The following is a 21,449-nucleotide window of genomic DNA, read 5'->3' on the forward strand; positions in this document are numbered from 1 at the left end:
TGCTGCCCCTGCCCAGAGCTCCTGAGGCTGCCCTTCTCAAGAGCCCTGGTGCCAGGCACTCTGCTGAGCTGTCTTCTGGTTAATCCTTAGATGTTCCTTAAATCACTCAGGAGCTGGTCAAGTCCCTCTGTCTGCTTTGCTACACGTGCAGAGCCTGACCTGCATGCAAAGCAAAGGGGTTCCTGCAGCTGTGGCAAAGGAAACCCACCCGTGTGGCAGCCAGAAGCGCCGGGCAGTGTGAGACCCCGTGGGAGCTGCCCGCGGTGGGGCAGGCAGGCTGCTGGCCCGGGAGCCGCAGGGACCCGCGGAGCTGTGGGAAGGTCTCCTGGGGAGTCGGGACGTCAGTTCCCATTGCAGTGCTGTTCGTGCCTACCTGGTGGGAAAGGTTTTCCCCTGACGGCTGCCTGCAGCCTGCCCTGCTGCAAATTGAGCTGCTTCCTGTGCCCTGCCCCTGGAGGCAGGCGGTGCCCGCTGTGACAGCCCTTCTTCCTGCGGGCAGGCCGTGCGCTGCTCCTACCTGGGCTCTTTGTTTCCACCAGGCTGAACAAGCCTTGCGTTTTCAGTTTGCTAAAGGAAAGGTTTCATGTTGTTTGTGTTTCGGTTGGACTCCAAAAAGGATCTTAGGCATCAGCAGTTTTCTTGTTTTATTGTTTAACGTTGTGGGGAGAGTTGTCCGTGCCTATAACCTCATCAACAGCTGCTAACCTTTGTGGTTTCTGCCAAAAGGTGCCACTTGCTGATCCAAGCTCTCTTCTCTTTGCAGCCGAGTCCTTCAAGGAGTTCGCAGAGCTGCTCCAGGAGGTAGAGCTTGAGAGATCGATGATGGTAAGATCATCCCAACTGCACTCCGGTAGTCGCTGCCTGGCTGTGACATTCAAATGCCAAATCATGGCTGAACTACAGCCACATGTGGAGCTTCCCATCATGCAGGAGATGGCAGCAGCAGGGATGTCGTGTTTGCAGCACGTCTGAGCTGTGGTGCCATCGCTGCATGCCCTGAACATTGGAGGGGAAGGTTCTGGGGGGGAAGGGGAGAGGTTGTCCCACGCCAATGCCCCAAACCTCTCCTGAGTGCCGAGCATGCTCTGCTGGTGAGCACCTCCAGGTGCCGCCGCCTGCAGCAGCTTTGTATCTGATAGCTGGTAACAGGCTGTTCTGGTGAAACTGAACCTTAAAGAATAAGCAGCGAGATGAGTTTATCTCCTCATTTTCCCCCGTGGGAGCTGCACTGTCCCCCCGTGCCCCTGCCCTTCCCAGCACGCAGATCCTGCGGGGCGATTTGTTCCCGTCCGTCCCCTGTGGTGCTGTGCCCCCTGCGCCTCCAAAACTCCTCAAAATGCAACGAGTGCTGGCTTTCCATTTCACTCCTAATTCCAGGAAAAACATGAAGGTTAGGCTCGGTGGAGAGCCTGTACAGCGTGCCAGGAATTAGCTGCTTGGCCCTGCTCGCTCCTGCCTCGTGCAGCAGGGAGAGCCCGCGCCAGGCTGGGCCCACGCCGCAGGGGTGGCAGCACTGGTGGGACGCTGCTGTCCTGCTCCGCGGGGCACAGGCAGGGGGGGCAACAGGAGGAAACCAGTGAGAGGCCGGAGGAAAGCAGTACGATATTTCTTTATTAATTACAGCCCAGGCAATGGCTCCTTTCGCAATGTGTAAGTGGGTGGAAGGGATCATTTCAGGGATCGTGGATGCTTTTGGGGACATTGGCTGACTTTGCTGAATTTTTTTTGCCCTCTGCTTGCAGGACCAATCTCTTTTCTGTAGCTCCCTCAGAAGGTTTCGTACTCTCACTGTGTTCGTCAGCTTTAAGTTACCTGAAAGGTCTGCGCCAGCTTGGTGTCACGTCCCTTTCTTCTCCCCCCTCCTTTCTATAAGTCAGGGAGGCAGGGCAGGCTTCCCTCTTCCCCAGCGGTCATGCAGCAGCCTTGGATGCGCTCATGGAAAGCAGGGCTCGTGCAGCAGCCACGCCATCCCGAGCAGAGGGCAGGAGGAGCAGCAGTAGCACTGCGTCCTCCCGAGCTCCGTCCCTTCCTCCCGAGCAGGCAGGGCAGGGCAGCTTGCTGTGGGCTGGGACCCAGCTGAGCTGACAAGTCCCCGGAGCGTTTTGAGGATCTATCTGTCCTGTTCCATGCCTCCGAGAGATAAACAAGCAGCTGGGCCTCCTTGGGGCTGCTCTGAGTTAGTGCTCGCGTGCAGCCGGCCTGCCTCCAGCACGCGGCTCTCCTCGCCGTGCATACGGGCAGCCGCCCTGTCCCAGGAGGAGGGGTGGCCGGCACCTCTGAAGGGCTCGTCCTGCCGGGGTCTCTGCACAGCACCAGGTCACAGACCCGGGGGCTCCCCCACGGGGTCCTGGTGTGGCTGTGGGGGTGGCGGGAGCAAAGCCTGCCTTGGCCGCGTGCCTGCTGCGGGGTCCCCAGGGGATTTCAGAGGTTGGTCCCGGGGATTTCGGGGGAGTAGCACGGCACTTAGGGCAGGGAGGTCTGGCTCAGCGTGCAGCACAGATGGCAGGCTGGGGGAAACCCCAGCAGTTAATTGCCAGAGGTCCCCAAAGCCTCTTGTGCTGTGATTCAAGTTTTCTGTGCATTGCAAGTGGGAAGAAGTGGCTACAGAGGTTAAGTGACTTCACCTGTGAACAGAGAAGTTTGTATTCAGAGACATGTACAAAGTTCTGGGAGTTCTTGGCTCCCAGCCCCGTTCAGCCTCTGTTTAGGAGAAAATGAATCTGTGTCCTGTAATTAAAGTGTTTTTCTCCACACTTTAGGTACAAAATGCTAGTGATTTGCTGATCAAACCCTTGGAAAATTTTCGGAAGGAGCAAATAGGGTTCACCAAGGTAAGACTTATTTATTTCTTTTAAATTTGAACAGATTTGTTTTCTACTGCTGTGTTATTCCTTTTTCCTCCCGGCTTTTATTGTTTTAAAATTTTTGTACTACATGTGGGCTTCGTGCTTTCAGAAACTTCCCTCATGCTGGAGTTCAGCTGCTGGAGCGAGTGTCTGCGCTGTGACTTTTAGTCTGATTTTTCAATCATAAGAGGCTCCAAAACCTTTTCCTGAATTCTTTGGGTTCTCGTCTGGCCTAATACCAGCCCTGTCTCCGTTCCAAGCGAGGAATGCTTGTTTCAAAGAGTGATCAAGAGATACTCCCTGCTTCTTTCTCTTTTCTCCCCTTTGTTCGTTTAACGCCACTGAGAGTAAAATACTTCCCCTGCTAAGTGTGCGTTAGAGCCGGGGCTGGGAGGGAGCGCAGCAGAGGCCAGCAATCAGAGCTTGATTATAGTCACAGGGCTTTTGTTAGGAAATATTTAAATAAAGCATCTAATGAGTCTTTCAGATGGATCAAACTTTTAAAGAAACAAACTACAAAAAGCAAAGTCTGCACATGTTGAGCAGAAAAGATTATTTTTCCCTTGCCTGCTATCAAGAAGCCCAGGTTCCACGTTACTCGGCGGCAGCTTGAGATGGGGCTGGCTCCGAACCAGCTCAGAAATGGAGATGTTTTGGAGAACACTTGGGGCTTGGATTCTGCCCAGCCCATCTGGAGCCTTTGACGTTTTATAAATACAGGATTTAAGAAACGATACTTGATCGCCATCCTGCCCTTCAGCCCCCCCCGTACAGCAGTGTTTGTACAACGCAGCCCTGAGAAGCGGCAGCAGGGTGAGCGTGGGGGCCTCACACAGTGCTGCGGGCACCTCGCGGGCGTCTGCGGTGCCCAGGCACGGCCGTGGCGGTGCTGAGAAGCCTCCCCCCTGGTCTCTGCGGTACCGCAGAGCCAGCAAGCGTTTAGGGAAGCGTCACGGGGAAGGATTCACAGGGACAAGGTCAAGCTTTTCTTCCCCTTCTAGTTTATGGAACACTTAAATCAAGAGGGCAACAGCCTGCGAATGTTAGGATGAGTGTTAAAATGCCTCTTAGGCTCTTTCTTCTTGAGCCAGCCCTCGGTGTGCAAGGTCCTCCGAGAGCTGTCCTGGGGCGGTGTGTCCACCCCAGCGCTCCTGGCAGGGCGAGGGGGGCCGGGCAGGCACAGCGCACACCGCAGATGCGGCGGGGGAGCTCGTGCCCTCTGGTTCGTTCCCCATATTTTGGCAGAGGCGCCTTCTGTGAGATGTTTTCTGTTCTCCGTGCAAGATGCTGAGGCCAGATAGGAAGAGTGTCTGAATTGGGTCTTTGTGATGACTCTGGGTGGAGAGAAGCCAGACGGTCTAAGACATCTGAGCCTGCATTAACCCATTTTCCGGGGCTGAGCGGTGTCTCTGCCAGATGCTGTGCTCAGCTCCGCTCGGGGCGGCTCTCCGGGCTCTCCCCGGGACCTCCTTCCCCAGCCGTCCTCTGCTGGCCCCAGGCCATGGGATTGTCGCTCCTGTGACTCGGTGGTAAATGTTTGTGCACAGAAACATCACAAATAAAAACAGAGCATCCAGGATGCCCTGAGCTGACACGGTTTTCAGCCCGGGCCCTGGAACCTTGTTCTGCTCAAAATGAACCAACAGCTGGGGAACAGCATGAATGAAATGACGTGAATGGTATCGGAGGGGCACAGGCTTCAGCTGAAGGAGAGCGAGCATGGGATGGCTTGTGGTTTTATTTCACGTTAGGTCATGTTCATGGAGGGCAGACTCCACGCTCAGCCCAATTTTGGGGCTTGGTGGATTTTGTATCCTGCCACAGGCCAGTTCCCCTTCAGCAGGAGCTCTGTGTGTCGCAGGTGTGCTGGGCAAAGCAGCGGTGCTTGAAAATGAGAAGAGTTGGATGTGTGGCCGTGGTAGCTGGGATGGTGGAGCTCTTACCTAGAGATGTGCTGTATCGAGAGAGGTGCTCGCTGCAAATGGGAAGGGGAAGCAGGAAGGTCTGCCTGCTTATGGCCCAAAGCCAGAAACCCAAAGTGAGCACGATGTTACTCGGGGTGTGTTCTCCTCGACCTGCAGCCCTGTGCTTCAGCCCTGTGTGCATTGCAGCAGAGGCCGAGCATCACCCACTGCCAGGGTACGGGGCAGCACCGCAGGCGTCCTCGTGCGGGGCCACGGCCCCCTCCCTGCCCCTCCCCGCTCCCTGCCCCTCGTGGCGTTGCCGCTGGCGTGCTGTGGGCAGGCTGGCTTCTGGGGGGGGGGTGCGTTTGTTAACAGCATCGCTGCCGTCGTTTAATTCAGGAGGGTTTGACTAGAAAAAGTTCCGTTCCAATTCCACTTGGAAGGAAGGAGACAGCTTTTTATTTACTTATTTATTTATTTATGAAGTCTGAGGGGGAAAAGCTTGCTTGGACTCATTCTGAGCTGCTGGGGAGATGTTTACTACACTTGTATGCTAAATAAACGTAGTGTTTGTCAGGAAGTTTTCATATAGGAGATACCAAGTGTTTCTAGGGACGTGTTAATTCTGTTATTAATATTTTATTAATAATTTTAAAACAAAGGTAGGATAGCAACTTCTGTTTGCTTTCATCTTACTGGAGGTGAGGTCTAAGGAGCCTCTGAAAGAATGATGTGGGTAAGGAAAAAAAGGCCAGGTTACACCGGGTGTGTTTTTATAGAAATGTTCTTCCTATAGCCCTCAACAGCATTTTACTATTTAGAAATCATATATGTATATATATATTTATATTAACTGCTGAGGCATCATAAAAACTAGTTGAAAACTCGGGCATGGGGTATTTTTTGCACTATGAACACACTTCTCTTTTTTTGTTTCTCTCCTCTGCCCTCGACCAGCTGAGTGCTTGAAGCAGCAGCCGAGCACGCAGCCTGGCCCGCGCCCTCAGTTCCTCTGTGATTCCAGGCAGCAGCAGCTTGTGATTTCCCCAAACTCATCTGCAGTTTGAATTCATTCGCTGTCTTCTTTACCTAGCGCTCACGAGCACATCGCCGTTCCTGGTCGCTGCCGGGTGTCCGTGTGGGGAGCAGTAGCTCTGCTGTGATTTCAGCAGGATTATTGTCATCACAGAAGAGGAGCGGAGCGGGGCGGGAGATGCAGCAGCAGCAGATGCACTCAGTGTCTGCAGGATTTTGGCAGTCAGAGTTTTTACAGGCTCTGCTCAGAGCCACCTCTTGCTTTGCTCTGCAGGGGCGAGGGGGAGCCCAGCAGCACCCCGTGTGTCCTCCTGCCGCTCTCCTTCACCCTCCGAGTCCCTGCAGCCACGTTCTGGGTGCGGCTCCTGGCAGGCACCGTGCGGCTCCTTTAGGTGCCTTTGGTTTGGTTTCAGACAAACAGCCGTGTGAGCTGGGTCCTTGCTTGCTGCTCACCCTGCCTCTGCCAGGAGGGGAATCTCCGAGGATCCCAATTAGCAAGTAACTGGTTAAAGGCGAGCTCTGGCAGGTCCGTTTGTCCTTCTCACCATCCCCCAGCTCTTGCTCAGGCTGGAACCGAGCCCCCTGCAGAGGCAGCGCCCAGCACACACACAGCACTCCGGAGCACAGCTGGGTGCAGCAGCTCCAGCTGCTCGGTTCTGACTGCACCAGCATCTGCAGCGGCTCAGAGAGCAAAGCTGTCTCCGAGCACCTTCCTTTGCTGATCGTGTGCTGGCTGTGTTGGGCTGCGATCGCCTGGGTATCTTTGGGAGAGCAAATAAAAGATGGGTGGCTGCTTGGACTTGCACGCTGGCAAATCTGAGCGGGAAGGTAATGCCTCCCTTTGCTGAATATTCATGATGAACTAATTTATGCTCACAGTTCCAGATTGTGCTTCAGTCTGGGTGTTGTTTTTTTCTGTTGTGTTCCTTTTTTTTTTTTTTTTTGCATGCTCTGTTCAGCAGCCAACAAGCTCTTAGAAACCTTGGCTTGAAAATCAGGAGGGATTTGTAGTACATCCTTCTGCTTTTCAGTTATATGTTAATTAGCAAGAGTGCAAAATGCCTGGCAGACCTCCATTTGCATGCCCCAAATCCCGTTTCTCACTGCTCTGCTCTCCACATGGCCACAGCTGTGTGCGGGCAGCCCAGGCTCCTGCTCCCTGAGCCCGGGGACGAGCGCGGGGCTCCCGGCCTGGTGCAGGCACTGCCGGAGGGGGAGGCTCCTCCTGAAGGAGCTGCTGCTGCAGGAAAGCTCCTCCATTGCTCCCCCTGACCTCCTTGGCACACCACATCCACGGGGTGGCTGCTGGGGCTTGGTGTTTTACACCCGCTCCTGGCATCGCCATCCTCCGTCCGTGCCACGTGCTGGCAGCAGAGGGTGCGAGCTGCGGAGCTGTAACGCTGCTCTGGCCATCACGGGCTCTCGGGGCAGCTTTGCTTTGATGCCCTTCTGTGGCACGTGCCACCAACACCGCGGGGCTTGGGGCTGCTTGTTACAAAACTGGAGCTGAGCTTAGGTTCCTGTTTTCATTGAGCCTGCCGTGTGATGGCAGACCATTCAGGAGTGTGACTCTACACCAAGGGTGATTTCTGCTTCATGAGGGCTTTGTTTCTCTGGATTTGGATTTACTCTCCCCGGCGTTAGTCACGAGGGCGTTGCTTTGTTTTGACAGTTCTTCCTGGCATCAGCTCTTCAGCTGCAGCACTTCTTACGTTAGGTTTCACCCCTGGAGGACTCTCTCCTCTGGATTTCATGGCTGGACCTCTTTATTCGGAGGCCTAAATTTGCAAACGTGGAGTTGCAGTATCCTGAAACGCACAGGGTGGTACCAGAAGATGCACGTTGTCCTCTTCAGGGGTTTTGTCATTGCAAGATGCCTGCTGTACTCCAGGCAGTTAAAAATAAGCAGGAATATTTGAGCTGTTCCTCTGCAGGTGTTACTGCATCTTGCTGTAGTGTTAGGATAACGTGGGGAGCTGCATGCTGCCCACCACCATATACAAGCTTCATGCGCTCCAGTGAACAACCCTCAAGTGCCTCCTAGTGCGTGCCCACGTGAAAGTAACATTTCTGCTTCCACAGGGAGTACAACAGCAGCCACTGTGAGCAAAGGGCTAAGAAGAAAACAGGCCAGGGCTAACCATGCTGAGCCAAAGCACCAGTGTGGGAGCCCCCCCGTGTCCCACGGTGTGTGACATCCTACTAGACTGAATAATCCATGCAAGTGGAACAGGGAAGCAAAACTTCACAAAGGAGAACTGACTGAAAAAAAAAAAAAAAAAGAAAAAAAAAAAAGAAAAAGAACTTAATTTAAGAACCACAGCCTCAAACTTTGTAATCATTGTTGAATTCATTAGCAAAATATCTAGTATTTAATAGTTTGCCAGACTCCATCTGGTCTGTTTCTTGGTGGTATTGGTGTGTGTTAGCTGAAATGTTGCAAGAGAACAGCATTTCAGGGCTTCTGGGAATTAATTGTTGGAAGATACCACTAATTGCACGGTAGGCTGGGGTGTCCTAACTCTGCTTTCCACTTTCTTGAGCTTTCAAAACCTGCCCAGGGGGTTTGGGCGTTCGTTGCACACCCCGTAGACGCTAGTGCTCATCTGCTCGGACCTGGCACCGGGGCTGCTGGCTGGAATGCCTTTATTTTGCAGAGTGACTCCCCCTCAGCAATCACTGACAGCTCACCATCTTATATCAGGTTTCGTTAACTTGGCTCCTACTGGTGGTTGGTTCTTGATTGCCGTAGTGCACCGTGCTTTCACAGCCGCTGTAAGGCATAAGCCAGCGGCACATCCTCAGCTCAGCTCTTCTCTGGGGTTCGTTCTCAGATTTCTCTTCTTGTTCATGTCCTGGACATTCACCCCTTCGGATTTGTCAGCGTAAGCAAACCTTTGTGTTACACTGATTCCTTCACAGAGCCTTTCTTAACAAATCAGCCCACACCTCATGTGTGCCTGTGTTTGGGATGTTTGGGATGTAAATGAGGTCAATCAGAACCAGACCAGCTGTAGGAAGCCTCCAAGATGTGAAGTCGTCACTGTTTATTGCTGTGTTTGATCAACCACTCTGCTGGGCTGTGTGCAAACTGGGCACTGCACAGTCAGAGTTGTGTAAGTTTTGACTGCAGGGTTTCTGTTCTCTGTTTCTGCCACTGCTGTTGAAGAGATGATGGCTCCCCTCCCACGTATCACCCTCCAGTCTTCTGCTTTCATTCTCATACATTTTGGAAACACGTGATAAAAACTTAAAAAACAGAGAATTGCCAGACTCCTAATAAATCTTTGCTTATCCTGGACATGTTTTTGGCATTAAAGTACTTACCCAGTTAATGCTGAACTATGTGAACATCGTTTAAGGAATGGCGATACGTTTTTGATGCGTCAGTGTATCTCACGTTTACTGGACACTGAAGAGATCGAGCAGGGGAACAGAACCTCTTCTGTGGGGCTTCTGCTACGGTGCTGACATGAGAAAATATTTAGAATGCCAGAGCTTGCCCTTGAAGCATATCTAAATCCAGTGTGAGGAACTACCTGGTGAAAGCAGAGCGAAGGAAAAGTGGCCTCCTGTTCTAATGGGACCACCAGAATTTTTCCATGGGAATGCTGAGTTGCAGAACAGATTTTGGCATTGTTGCATGTTCTTATCTGAAAGACGCCAGTAACCGGTTGTGCTTCAACTCTTGCATCTACAGGAAAGGAAGAAGAAGTTTGAGAAGGATGGTGAGAAGTTTTATTCCATGCTGGATCGCCACTTGCATTTGTCTTCTAAGAAGAAGGAGTCCCAGTTACAGGAGGTGTGCATGGGGTTTTCCTCAGAGTCGAGTCCAGAAGCAACACCACCACCTGCTCTAGATTTTAAAATGTGGGGGGAAATAATCTCTTTTGTAACCAGTTGAACATACATGTAAGCATAAATCTACCTAGAGCTTGTTCAGATGGGTGGGAGCAGGGCTGTGGACGTGGTACTTCAGATCGGAGTGCTGAGCAGCAGCAGTGCCTTTCTGCATCGCCTTCACTTGTCCTCCCCCTCAGAGTACAGGGCAGTGAACTCACCTGGTTAAAACTAACTAGCTTTTATTTTTGCCAGTTTCCTGTCTAGCTCCTGGTGATTGCAGGGGCAGCTGTGGCAGCCGGGCTGTGGTGGCAGTGGCAGCAGGCAGAGGAGGGATGGTGCCCATTCGAGCTGCTCTTGCTGCCACGTATTTGCAGCAAGAAAGGAAAGCCCCAGCCCACGTCAGAGCAGTCAGATCAAATCAGATCTGCCAGATCAAGTTGCAGACACCTCTGCAAGGCAAAATTTGTGTAAGGTGTGGTAATGCGACATGCCACCTTGTCCTGCCTCATGCTGCAGCTCTGGAAATGCTGGTTCCAGGTCACAGCAGGAGTCGGGAGGGAGGATGGGGACACTGACATCCTTAGCAGCGCAGGGCTGTGGGTGGAGGAGGAGCCACATGTTTGGAGTTATTCATGTTAGAATAACAAATATGCTTAAGGAAGGCTTCGTCCCTGCAGAGTGCTGTGAGGTTCTGGACCTGTAACGGGCAGGGAGCTCGAAAAGGGTAGACCTGAGAACAGTGTCCAGTGGTCGAGTCTTCTGGTTCTGTGCAAAGTGATCAAAACCTGGGCTGGATGCATTTAGCAGGCTTTTCCTTAAGCAAGGCCAGGACTATTTCTGGGCTGAGAGACAAATGCTAGTCAGATACTATCAAGCTGGATGTTACTTTTTTTTTCTTTTTCTCACCTAACCCTTTTTTCCTTCAGGCTGACCTTCAGGTTGACAAAGAGAGGCACAATTTCTTTGAGTCATCCCTCGAGTATGTGTACCAGATCCAGGAGGTACAAGAAAGCAAGAAATTCAGTATTGTTGAACCGGTAGGAGCTTCCTTTTCTTTCAGCCCTTACTGCGTGATGCTCGGATGTGCTGACTTGCTGGCTTGCAGGAAGGGATGAGCTACCAGGCTGAATTCAGTCCTGGGGATTCTGGTGGTGGAGCAGGAGTTAACCTGCACACCTGGCTCGCTGCCGCTCCGCACCTTTAGCGGTGTTTGCTGGAGCACCACGAAGCCGCTGGGCACGGCTGCCCATGGGATCTCACGGCTCTCCTGGACGAGCTGTCTGCAGCCTGCCTCTGCTTCCACAGCAGCGTCTTGCCTTTGGGGTTGTGTTTTACCAAGACAGTGTATCTGTGGGAGGCAGGCCTGGGCGTTAGAGACGCCGTGGTCAGTAACTCACGTTAAGACTTGCAGCATTCCAAAATCGTAGGAAAAACGTATTTGTATATATAATTTCTGAAACCCTGCTTCCTGCTTATCTTTCCTGTGATTAGAAACTTGGAAGGAGTTTGGTCTGTGTCCTTTCTCTCCTTTGCAGGTGCTGGCTTTTCTCCACAGCCTCTTCACTTACAACAACCTGACAGTTGAGCTCACGCAGGATTTCCTCCCTTACAAGCAGCAGCTTCAGCTCAGCCTGCAGAATGTACGTTCCCGTCCAGCAGAAATATTTTTTTACATGTGACCTCTATTCTCATTTGTATTTTAAATCCTCTAGTAGAAAAGCTTTTCCATGCAAAACAGACTGTCCGTGTTTGCATTGTGGGAGGTGCAGAGAGAGTTATTTCCTCCTTAGTTCACACACCTTTCTTTCTCTCCTGCACACAAGCGTCTGCTGGTATGGTCACGGTGTTTTTCAGAAATCACAGATTCTGTCCAGAAGAGGCTGTTAAAATTGTGTCATTTAACCATGTGCATAAACCTGAGAATTTCTTCCAATTTCACGAGGTTGAAATTGTACATGACTTCTAAAAAAGCCTGCAACCTTCATGTTTGTGGTGTCAGCTTACTAAATGCTTTGGTAAGCTCCTCCTCTGACTGAGTATACTCACAGGGTATACTCACAGGGTGTTCTCGCTGTGTCCTGTTTGTTTTATCCCCAGTCTTTCATGGCTGGCCCTCATTCCAGTGCAACAACAGCCAGAAGTGTATGCCAAGCCAAGTTTACTGCTGGCTCGTTAATTGGTGTGAGTGGTGTTCCGTAAAAACGCCTTGAGTTTGTACCCTGCACTGACACAACTCTTTAAAAACAATTCCATGCCAAGCAGGGTAGCATGGTCTTTTGAGGAAAAACGGCCTATGTTTGTAGGAGAATGCACCTGTTACCTAAATAAGAGTGCAAAGAGGAGTTCAGGTGCTTCTCTTCCACCTAGCCTTAAAAAGTGCTAAGGTTCTTTTCTTGTAAGAACAAAAGCGTCCTCCCAGTCATGACTCTTCATCACCATTTCCATGTTCAGTATGTTAAACCTTGTCTCTTCAACCGTCTTTAAAAGCCCGGTGTTCTTATGGCTTTCACTTTCTTAGCTTTTTGTTTTGAGTTTTCATTTGAATTTGTGGAGTGGCTTTCATATTTTGTGCACTGGAGACATTTCTGCCAGAGCACCTGAAGTCTGAGGCTGAAATGTTGATCATTGATACCTGAGGCTTGCTCTCTGCTCTTGGTCAGATGTACCTCTTTTTATTTTCCCCCAACAGACAAGGAATCACTTTTCCAGCACACGGGAGGAGCTGGAAGACCTCAAGAAAAGGATGAAGGAAGCCCCCCTAACCTGCAAGCTACCTGGGCAGCCGACCATCGAGGGCTACCTGTACACTCAGGAGAAATGTAATGCTTTTTATCTGCACTGAACATGTTACAGAGTGCGTCAGCCTGGGCTGCGTGGCTTGGAGCCCTGCTGGCAGGCTGTGCTCAGCTCCCAGCCCGTGGTGGTTGGGCAGCACAGGCCACGGGATGGCTGTGGCTGTGTCACACAGATGCCACCAGCCCAGTGCCTCCCAGTGCCCAGCGGTGGCTCAGGACCTAGCGGCAGCGTTAATGGCAGTGCAGCTTTCTCAGTGGTAGCTCAAAGCTTTCTCCAGGCTACTCCAGCCATGTAAGCAAGGAGCTAATTGCCCTGTGTGTGAATTAGGTGAGATTTATTACTTCATGTCACTGGAGCTCTGGCAGATTGCACCTTGGCTGCCTTCTGTGAGAATGAATGTGCTGTTCTGCCCAGCTTCCTTCTCACTGATAAGCGAGTCATTTTTAGCCCACATCAGCATGTGCGGTTCCTGAGTGGTTACAGGACTGGTATTTGTACTGCACTTCTTGCTTCTTCCCATTCTGGGAGTTCCCTTCGGGACGATGTGCTGGATGCTGAATTTTTGCTGTTTGTTTTCCTGTACCAGCTCACTTCAGGTGAAATGCACGCTCGTGCAGCAAGTCAGCACTCCTGGTGCTGGTTTCGCAGAGGGCTGTGAGCTTCAGTCCCCACCTTCTCTCCAGATGTCCTCTCTCCCAGCTCCCAACGCTGGTATTTGAGTGTGTCCGACTAAATCAGTTTGTGCGTTAGAAAGATGCCATCTCCTGTACTGCGTGCCTTTTACCTAGTGGCTCAGACAGGCAACGTCTCTGAGTGCCTGTGAGCAGAGCTGAAATGTTCACCAGTGCTGCAGGCTGACCTGCTGGCAGCAGCAGTTGTCATTCCGTGCTGAACTCAGTCAGACTCAGTCTCTTACAAATACTTGTTGGTCATGCAAGCATGAGCACTCGAGGGACAGAAGCCTGCATACAGAGCTGTGGCCTCTGAGTCTACAGCTGCCTTATTTTGTAAGCAGTTATTTTTTTGGGTTATATATACAAATGTATTTATATGTGTGTTTATCCTGTGTTCAAGAGGAAACACATACACAGTAATTTTAGACCACAAACAAATTTTGCACATTCCTGCATCCCAATGAGTATTTGCTGCCTTTATTTATTTTTCCCGTACAAGTGGAGTATGAAAAGAAAAACTTCAACTTAAAAGTGAAATTGCAAAAGATGTATCAATTCAAGTATTTCATATAATGGGGTTCAGGTAAGACAACAAAGAAAAGTGGCAGCAAGTCCTAGTGTGAAGGAAATAGGAACTGAAGGTGTTTTAAAGGTGCCATTGTCTTCACTGCCAACTTTTTGTTGACAGACAAAAATAGTGGTCTCCATGTGAAGCAAGCATTTGAGACACGTAGGATCCTGCTCGTGTAGGTCTTGGCTGGACTGTGCCGCACCAGTCTGGCTTGCAGCCAGAGCCCCACAAACCTCCTTTCACCAGCAGCTTTCCGGAGGGCACTGCAGGCAGCAGCCGCCCCGTGCTCCTTCACCTCTGTCCCGCTCCCCCCAGCGCAGAGCCGATGGGGATAGGGGCGTCCCCACGTGCCCCTGGGGGTGCTCCCGCTCGCTCCTGTCCCTCCTGGGGCTGGGACCCCGCACGGGTCGCGCTGTCCCTTCCCCAGGGAGGCACAGGGAGGTGCCGGCTGGCTGCCGGTCAGACTCGAGCACTGCTGCTGACTCCTGCTTCCCGTGTGTTTCTGCAGGGGCACTGGGCATCTCCTGGGTGAAGTACTACTGCCAATATGAAAAGGAGGCAAAAACCTTAAGGATGACCCCCATGGACCAGAAGCCTGGAGCTAAGCAAGTGAGTGAGTTCCCTGGAGGGATATCTGCAGACTTGTGAAGTTTTTCCTTCAGTTGATCTGTTCTGTCTCTTTCTGAAACCACATCCAGAGCAGAGCAGCCCTGTTGCAGGAAGGGTGACTGGGGGACCTGATACAAAATACTTTGTTTTTCATCCGTGTGCCTGGGAGTTCCCTGCAGTTCCTCCGTGTGCTAGGGAAGGGGCAGGATACAGGCTTGGATGAGACCATGGCTCAGAGCATACAAACGGAGTCCAGCTGAGTCCACCCGCCCACCTCTGCCATGGAACAGCGTCCCCCGGGGACCTGCAAGTCAGGCGTGCTGTTCTCCAGTTTCTGATCTCATGCTCTGTGTTCTTTGGCAGCCCTCTGCACAGCGCAGCAGTAAAATAAAATGTGTTTTTTGGAAGCCCTTGGCAGAGGGCAAAGAAATGTCCAAAATATTGACTGAAGAGATCTATCATCATCTGTGCTGTAAACATGTTTATTAAAGCCTTTTAGTGCAGGTAGGGGCCCGTCAAAATTTAGATCAGCACCTTCCCAAACTCTTGCAGTCTGGTAATTTGCACCTTCAGGGCATAGCTGGCCACACAACTTCAAATGCCCAATGACAAAGAGTGCTCTGAAACAAACAAACCAACAAAAACCAACAGCAAGCACGCACAGCTCAGCCAGGAGTTCATCAGCACCGTGTGTAAACCCAACGCAGCCCTGGGGCAGGCCGCCGTGCCGTGCTGCTGGCGTGCCCTGGGCCTGCAGGATCCGCTTTGCCCAGAGGTCCCGTGGGCTCCAGCAGCATGGAGTTCCCACAGAGCTCCTGCAGGGTCCTGGAGGTCTCGTGAACATGCCATAAACTGCCCACTGCTTGCCCCTGCTGTAAATAAGAGGGCCGTTAAAGCACAGCGCCAAGGCCCAGCCCTTTCATCTGAGCACGTCTACGCTAGACTTGGTCAGTGAGCGTTCTTTTTATGTGGTATTTTGTGTAAAGCTGTTTGGGCTGTGAATGCTGTGGATAATTGATAGCCCTCCTTAATCCCAATAAAAACTAGGATCCAACGCAGTCAGACAATAGACATGCTCTGAAAGGACAAGTGAGTCCTTCATAAGGCTTGTTTGAAGCAAGGTTTATGTCCCGCAGAAGCATAATGCTTGTTACTGAGATACTTAGCACTCGTCTGCAGGAAAATCCCATGAAATCAAGAACATTTTGTTACTGCAGAGGGGAAACCTGGTTTACAGAGCCTGTGATCGTGATCTTAGCTGCAGCTTTGTGGAGTGGTGGGAAGGGCCATCTGTGCTCGTGGCACCGGAGCCGTCTGATGCAGCCCTGCCGTGTGTCTCGATGGGCAGCAGCATGCTAGGCTGCAGGCTGAAGGGGCTGAGAAACCTTAAATCTTCTCCCACGTTTCTTTCCTCTAAACTTGGTTTTAATTTTCTTTCCTAGAGCACCTTAGATCTGACACTGAAGTCCTGTGTAAGGAGAAAGACAGACTCCATAGACAAAAGGTTTTGTTTCGACATTGAAACTAATGAGAGGTGAGATGCTTAGTATTAAAATGGCCTCCAGAAAGATAAGCCCTGCAAAAATGGATGAAATCGATCTCTGCTGTTTATTAAAAAATAACTTTTGCTTCGTTTTCCTGTCTGCCCACGGGCAAACTCTGCCTAGGTCAGGGACCATCACGCTGCAAGCGCTCTCGGAAGCTAATCGAAGGCTGTGGATGGAAGCCATGGACGGAAAAGAGCCAGTAAGTAGTCAAGGAGCGTTACGTAGCTGTGGATTTGCTGTCAGGCAGTGTCCTCTGCTGGTGGGTCTTGAGGAGGATCAATAAAGCAACCTGTGGAAAGCTCGTTTCTACAGGGATCGCTTGGCTGCTGTTGCTTTTGTGTAACTGAGGGCATCAGTTCAGCTACTACACGTCTGTAATTGGATTTCATGCTATTTGTTCTCCACAGCTTGCAGCGGGGAGGCTGGTTTTCCCCCCTTTAAGCTTTGCTACATTTTTCTACTTATCTGTAACTGCCAGAGTTCCTAAAATCCATGGCCTTACAGAGTTAGAAAGAATCGATATTTCAGTTAAAACTCCCTCTTAGATCTGCATGGCAGCATTTTTTTGTTTATACCTGCTCTGAGCAGTGTTTGTAAAGTCTGCTGCGAGCAGCCACCCTGCGCAAGTACTCGCCAGTGCTCCTGTGGCTGTTGTTATTTCCTTCCTTTAACGTGAGCAAAGCACAGATTCCTACATTTTACAGAATTTCCTGTAAACAGACAGCGTGATGGGCAGTATGGGAAAACACATTTCCTGGTTTCCCCTCGCCTTTTGAGAGCAGCCTTCCCCAAAGTGCTCCTGGTGAGAGCGTTGGCAGTGGCTGCACTCGCTGACTTGCTGCTGGGTGGAGTAGCTCAGGGCTCACAAAGCTGATGTACTGCGGAGACGTGGGGGCAGAGAGATGGAACATGGGTACCTTCAACAACACCTTTTTTCCCTGCTGATCTAAAGAGAGAACAGTTTGGAATAATAGGGAGGGTCAATGTGCTCACAGCAGACAGCCATTCGCTTATGGCAGGTGCTTGCTCAGTTTCCATGATGTGTTACTACCTATAAAAGATCCTTGATTTTCCATCAAGAATGGCACCTACTGTTTATTCTTCATTAAAAAAAAAAAAAAAAAAAAGTGTTTTGTGTGGGGTGAAGAAGGAATGTCTTTGACATTTTAAGTATATTTTTTTATAAAGAAGAAAAAAAAGGAAAAAAAGAAAAAACCTGTGTGCTAGACTGTCCAGCTGTCATTTTTACAGGGTACCTAAAGGACAAATGAAAGTCCTTATTCAGTTTTTGGGAGACCCCTTTCATAGAAACAGTTGCTCCAGTGAAATTTAGGAAGTCTGCAAGCTTGTTTATTGTATAGATAACGGTAGCTGGCTTAACTATGAAATTACTTTGTTTGGGACGTTGTCTTGCTCTTTGTGATTGGCTTTGGATGATTTGTGGGGTGCTGCGTTTTCCTTTGAAAAGTGTCAAGTCACGTTGCATTATGTTTTTGTTTCTTCCTCCACCCCCTCCCCTTTTTTCAGATCTACCACAGTCCCATCACGAAGCAGGAGGAAAGTGAGTCATTTCTGTTTCTGTGCCTCTGATGTGCGGCTGGCCTGCGGCCGGGCAGAGCATTTCATTGCAGATACACTCATCTTGCGTTTCTGCAGACTGGCTGTGTCATGTGCAGGACAGCAGTGTAACTTCTTTCCTTTCCATCAGGGTGCCTGATACCAAGGCTAGATAAGAGTGAGCTGCCACTGATAAAAGTGACTGATTGCAATGTGCAGATTTGGTATGGCGAGAGCCAGAGGTAGAGTCCAATTTGCATCTCTCCACCCCAGAGTAATAGAGAAGGTCTGTGAGAGAAGTTGAGGATGTTTCTCATAACAAAGGTTCCAGCAGGCGATCAGAGGCAGCATGGGGTTGGTTCCTGGAGCTCCCCACCACACAGGCGGCGTGGCTGGATGCAAATGTGGTGCAAATGTGTCTGCTTCTTCCAGGGAAAAGCTGTTTTCTTTAAAGCATGCAAGCAAACGTGCACCAAGTCTTGGCTTTTCTACAGGAGATTTTGAATAAATCTCACTGTGTATTAACATGGAAAAGAAAAATATTTAAAATATATTATATTTAAAGTTATATTATATTTAAGTCTAAATATAAGGAATGTTGTACACTCACTTCCATATGCTAACTCAAAGTCAATATTTTCAGCCAAAATTTAGTTTGAAACCCAGCTAAAGTGGTATGGATTTTTGGACTATAAAAATTTGAATGTGGAGTTTTCAACTAAAATTCCAAATTCTAGAAGGCTTTTCCCAGCCAGCTGGATTACACAAATAAGTCTTTCAAGGAAGTTTGTCTCCCAGTCTCCTCTGTAAATTAAACAAAATGGAGAGCTCTCTCCCGCTTGGTGTCTGCAACAAGTCTGTATTTAGCACAGTCGTTTAGGGGAGGTTCGGTATAAATGTTTTCCCTGAGCAGAAAGGTGTTTCACAGCACAACTTGGACAATCCTTCCAGATGTCCTGGAAAATTAGCAGAAGCAGTAAGTTGAAATACGTCTATAAAAAGTGGTAACTTTCTGCCTCCTTCACGATGCCTGTAAGATAGGCATAAACAGTGTCTGTGGTTAATCAGCTGGAACAAAAACCTGTGTTCTTCTTTACTCAGGCAGCAGGTAAAGCTGTGCGGTTTTTATTTATTTTTTTGTTTGTTTTTGTTTAATTTAATCAAGTAGATAAGTAGAAATTACGTGATCCTATGATGTGGAAGAGATTTAACTGCAGATTTTGCAGTGCTCTGGAAATGATTAATCAAGTCATTATCAGACACAAATTCACATGTGGCAGGACTCTGATTCACACTTCTTTTATTAAAGACAGAAAGGGGGCAGGGGGAGACGCTGCAGCTCAACATAAATTCAAAAAAACTCGAGAGCATATGAAACCAATAATTCCTCGCTGAGATGCAAAGAACGCCTGTGTTTCCGTAGAGGCACGTACGCGGTGCAGCTGGAGCCAGCAGCGCGATGCACGCGTGGGGCCGGCCGCGCGCTCGGGCTCTGCGGTGCCGGAGCGCTGCGTGGCGGCTGCGCCTGGCCCCTGCCCAGCGGTTTTCCGCGAGTAACCAGGTGCCGGTGCCCCGGCAGCTAACACTGCTTCCCTTGTTTGAAACAGTGGAGTTGAACGAGGTCGGCTTCAAGTTTGTGCGGAAGTGCATCAACGCGGTAGAAACGAAAGGTAAGGTGCCCGCAGCGCACCCAGGGGTGGCAGCCCTCCTGGCGTGTCCTCGTTCCCGTCACCCTGAAGTGTGTGCCATTATCCACAGCATAGCGGTGTTAGCAAACAGGCAGTCCTGTTTAATTGACTAGAGAACATGTGTTAAAAGAGCAGAAATAAGGCGTTATTTGGAGTATTGTCGTACCAAGTTCCAGGTAGGACTGAATTTTCGCCTTTGTGGTGTTTTCATTCCCCAGTTTCTCTGGCTCAGAGGAAGCTGCCCACCAGGCTGCAGGCAAACAGCTGTGGAAGCGCTCTGTGTGCTGGGTTAGAGGCAGGGTTTAGCTGCAGTAAGGTATCGCTCGGGCCCGTAAGGCAGAAGGGCAGGACAGAAGCGGGGCAGGGGACTACACCTCCCCGTATGGGCTCTCACCAAACCCGCAGCCTGTCCGAGCAGGACAAATTGCTCCCTAACGCTTGAGTCTCTGGGCTGCACGGGGAGGTGGCGGTGCTGGCGTGTCCAAGCCCCTGGGGGATGCAGCCAGCCCTGTCCTGGTCCCAGGGGCTGGGAGAGGAGCAGAGTTGGGGTACCGACCCCATGGGGCTGGGCAGTGCGGGGTGCCGGGACGGGGTGGCCGTGCAGCTCCCCAGCAGGCTGTTGCTCCGCCAGATGGTGCTTTGGGACAGCCCTCTGCCAGGACGGCTCTAACACTGCTCTGTTGTGCTTAGGGATCTCCACAGAGGGCGTCTACCGAACGGTTGGCAGCAACATTCAGGTGCAGAAGTTGCTGAATGCCTTTTTTGGTAAGAACGAATTATTCCGTGCGGTTAGACCGTTATAGTTTTATATTGTTTGAGAAGGGTAAAGAGGATCGGCTTTCAAAACGAGATGAGTCTGCGGCACACCCTTCCCTGCTTTTCTGAGCTTTTTTCTGCCTCCCACCCTGTCCTCTCTCCCTTCCCACCGCCTTTGCTGCTGGTTCAACTCGTATTTCAGGCTGTGGGAGCAGCGGGGAGCCGAAGGCAGGCGGTGACCCCGGAGCTGTGGGGACGAGCCTTCTCCCACCCTGTGCTAAAAATACTCCGGCATTTTGGCGTCACGTGCCGGGGTGTGCTCCGCTGCGGCCCCGGGAGCGGGACGAGGGCCAGCAGGGATGAGCCCTCGCTGCTGCTCCGCGCCTCCACGTGGCGCAGGCTGGCCAGCATCACCCCACAGCCAAGCAGCAGCAGCATTTGGGGCCCACCTGGCCGTCCTGGCTCCGTTTCCTTTGTGAAAGCCAATGCCCCAGTCCTTATTTAGGCAGTGGGGGTGAGAACAGGGTGGAAGGTTAGCCCGCGTTAATTAGCAGCATGGTCCCAAGGATCTTGGTGTTCAGACAGCACTGCTGCCAGGGGACGTGCCCGGCCAGCACCGTGCCTCAGGAGCTGCTTGTCTGCATAGGTGCCAGCGGTGCCAGCCCTGCAGCAGCCCAGGAGGGGGAACCTGGGGTCCCTTTCCCTCACCCCACGGTGGTGGGGACATGTACCACGTACTGTACCTTAGCAGCGAGGCCATTCACCTGGGTTAGGGTTTTTGCTCAGAAGGGCTGAAATCATGCTTCATAAAGGTCAGATTAAGCCAGTGAGAGCTTTTGCAACATCCTAAGCAGACAGGCGGTTGTGAAGGCTTTCTGAGGACTGGAGGTGGCAGACGTGTGACAGAACCAGCGCTTCCATCTCCTCGCAGCATCCACGACGCCAGCCTGAGCCCGGCAGCAGTGGGCAGAGCCCCAGGTGCCTGTCCCACGGGGCCTGCCACGGCCCGAGCCCAGCCTGCGTGCGGCAGGCATACCTGCTGCAGGAGGGACTGGTTCTTCCCACAGACCAGTCGGTGTACGTGCTGCTGCGGCAAGCCTTTCCGCACTGAGTCCTGCGCTTCATACAAGCACGTTGGGTACTGGGCACTCCTTATGCAAGAAGTGGGAACAGCACAGGGCTCAGCAGCGTCCTTCTGTCCCAGGACGTTTCCAGACAGGGACGCAGCCGAAGCCATCGCTCCTGTCCCTGCAGGGTGAGGGCAGGTGGCCACACTGCCGTGCGGGCCCCAGGGTCTCGGGCACCCACAGCCAAGCCCCTGTGGCCGGCTGCTGGAGGGGCTAGAGCAAAAAGTACATTTACATTGGTATCTGCATGCCTCGGGCATGCGCCAGCTTCCTTCAGCTCCCTGTGCGGACATCTGATGTCAGTGTAGTACTCCAAGGCTGTTCATGCTCTTACTATTGTTGCTGTTCATTAAATGGGCTGGTTTGTGCTGACATGGAGCTGTACCCGATTCCCACGGAGCCACTTCAGCTATCCAGTTACGCTTGCCTGATGACTAATTACTTAGCCTAAGTTTTTATTGCTTCTTGATTCTCACCCTCCCTGCGAGCAGCTCTG

At 51.3% G+C, this 21,449-nt stretch overlaps 1 protein-coding gene across 5 annotated transcripts in view; it reads left to right on the plus strand.

Annotated features, from left to right (window-relative positions):
* Positions 1–21,449, plus strand: part of OPHN1 (oligophrenin 1) — a 57,697-nt gene that overhangs the window by 20,066 nt on the left and 16,182 nt on the right. For 4 of the 5 annotated variants that reach the window (XM_084293891.1, XM_084293892.1, XM_084293894.1 and 1 more), the window contains 12 exons: positions 764–825; positions 2,760–2,831; positions 9,486–9,587; positions 10,555–10,665; positions 11,164–11,268; positions 12,318–12,447; positions 14,178–14,278; positions 15,721–15,812; positions 15,946–16,024; positions 17,353–17,386; positions 18,990–19,052; positions 19,761–19,835. In XM_084293891.1, the coding sequence (XP_084150017.1) occupies positions 764–825; positions 2,760–2,831; positions 9,486–9,587; positions 10,555–10,665; positions 11,164–11,268; positions 12,318–12,447; positions 14,178–14,278; positions 15,721–15,812; positions 15,946–16,024; positions 17,353–17,386; positions 18,990–19,052; positions 19,761–19,835 (1,026 nt within the window). The remainder of the gene's footprint in view (positions 1–763; positions 826–2,759; positions 2,832–9,485; positions 9,588–10,554; positions 10,666–11,163; positions 11,269–12,317; positions 12,448–14,177; positions 14,279–15,720; positions 15,813–15,945; positions 16,025–17,352; positions 17,387–18,989; positions 19,053–19,760; positions 19,836–21,449) is intronic. The other variant, XM_084293893.1, reaches the window with a different exon arrangement.

The sequence above is a fragment of the Netta rufina genome, assembly GCF_964035555.1.
Source record: "Netta rufina genome assembly, chromosome: 12".
Lineage (NCBI taxonomy): Eukaryota > Metazoa > Chordata > Aves > Anseriformes > Anatidae > Netta > Netta rufina.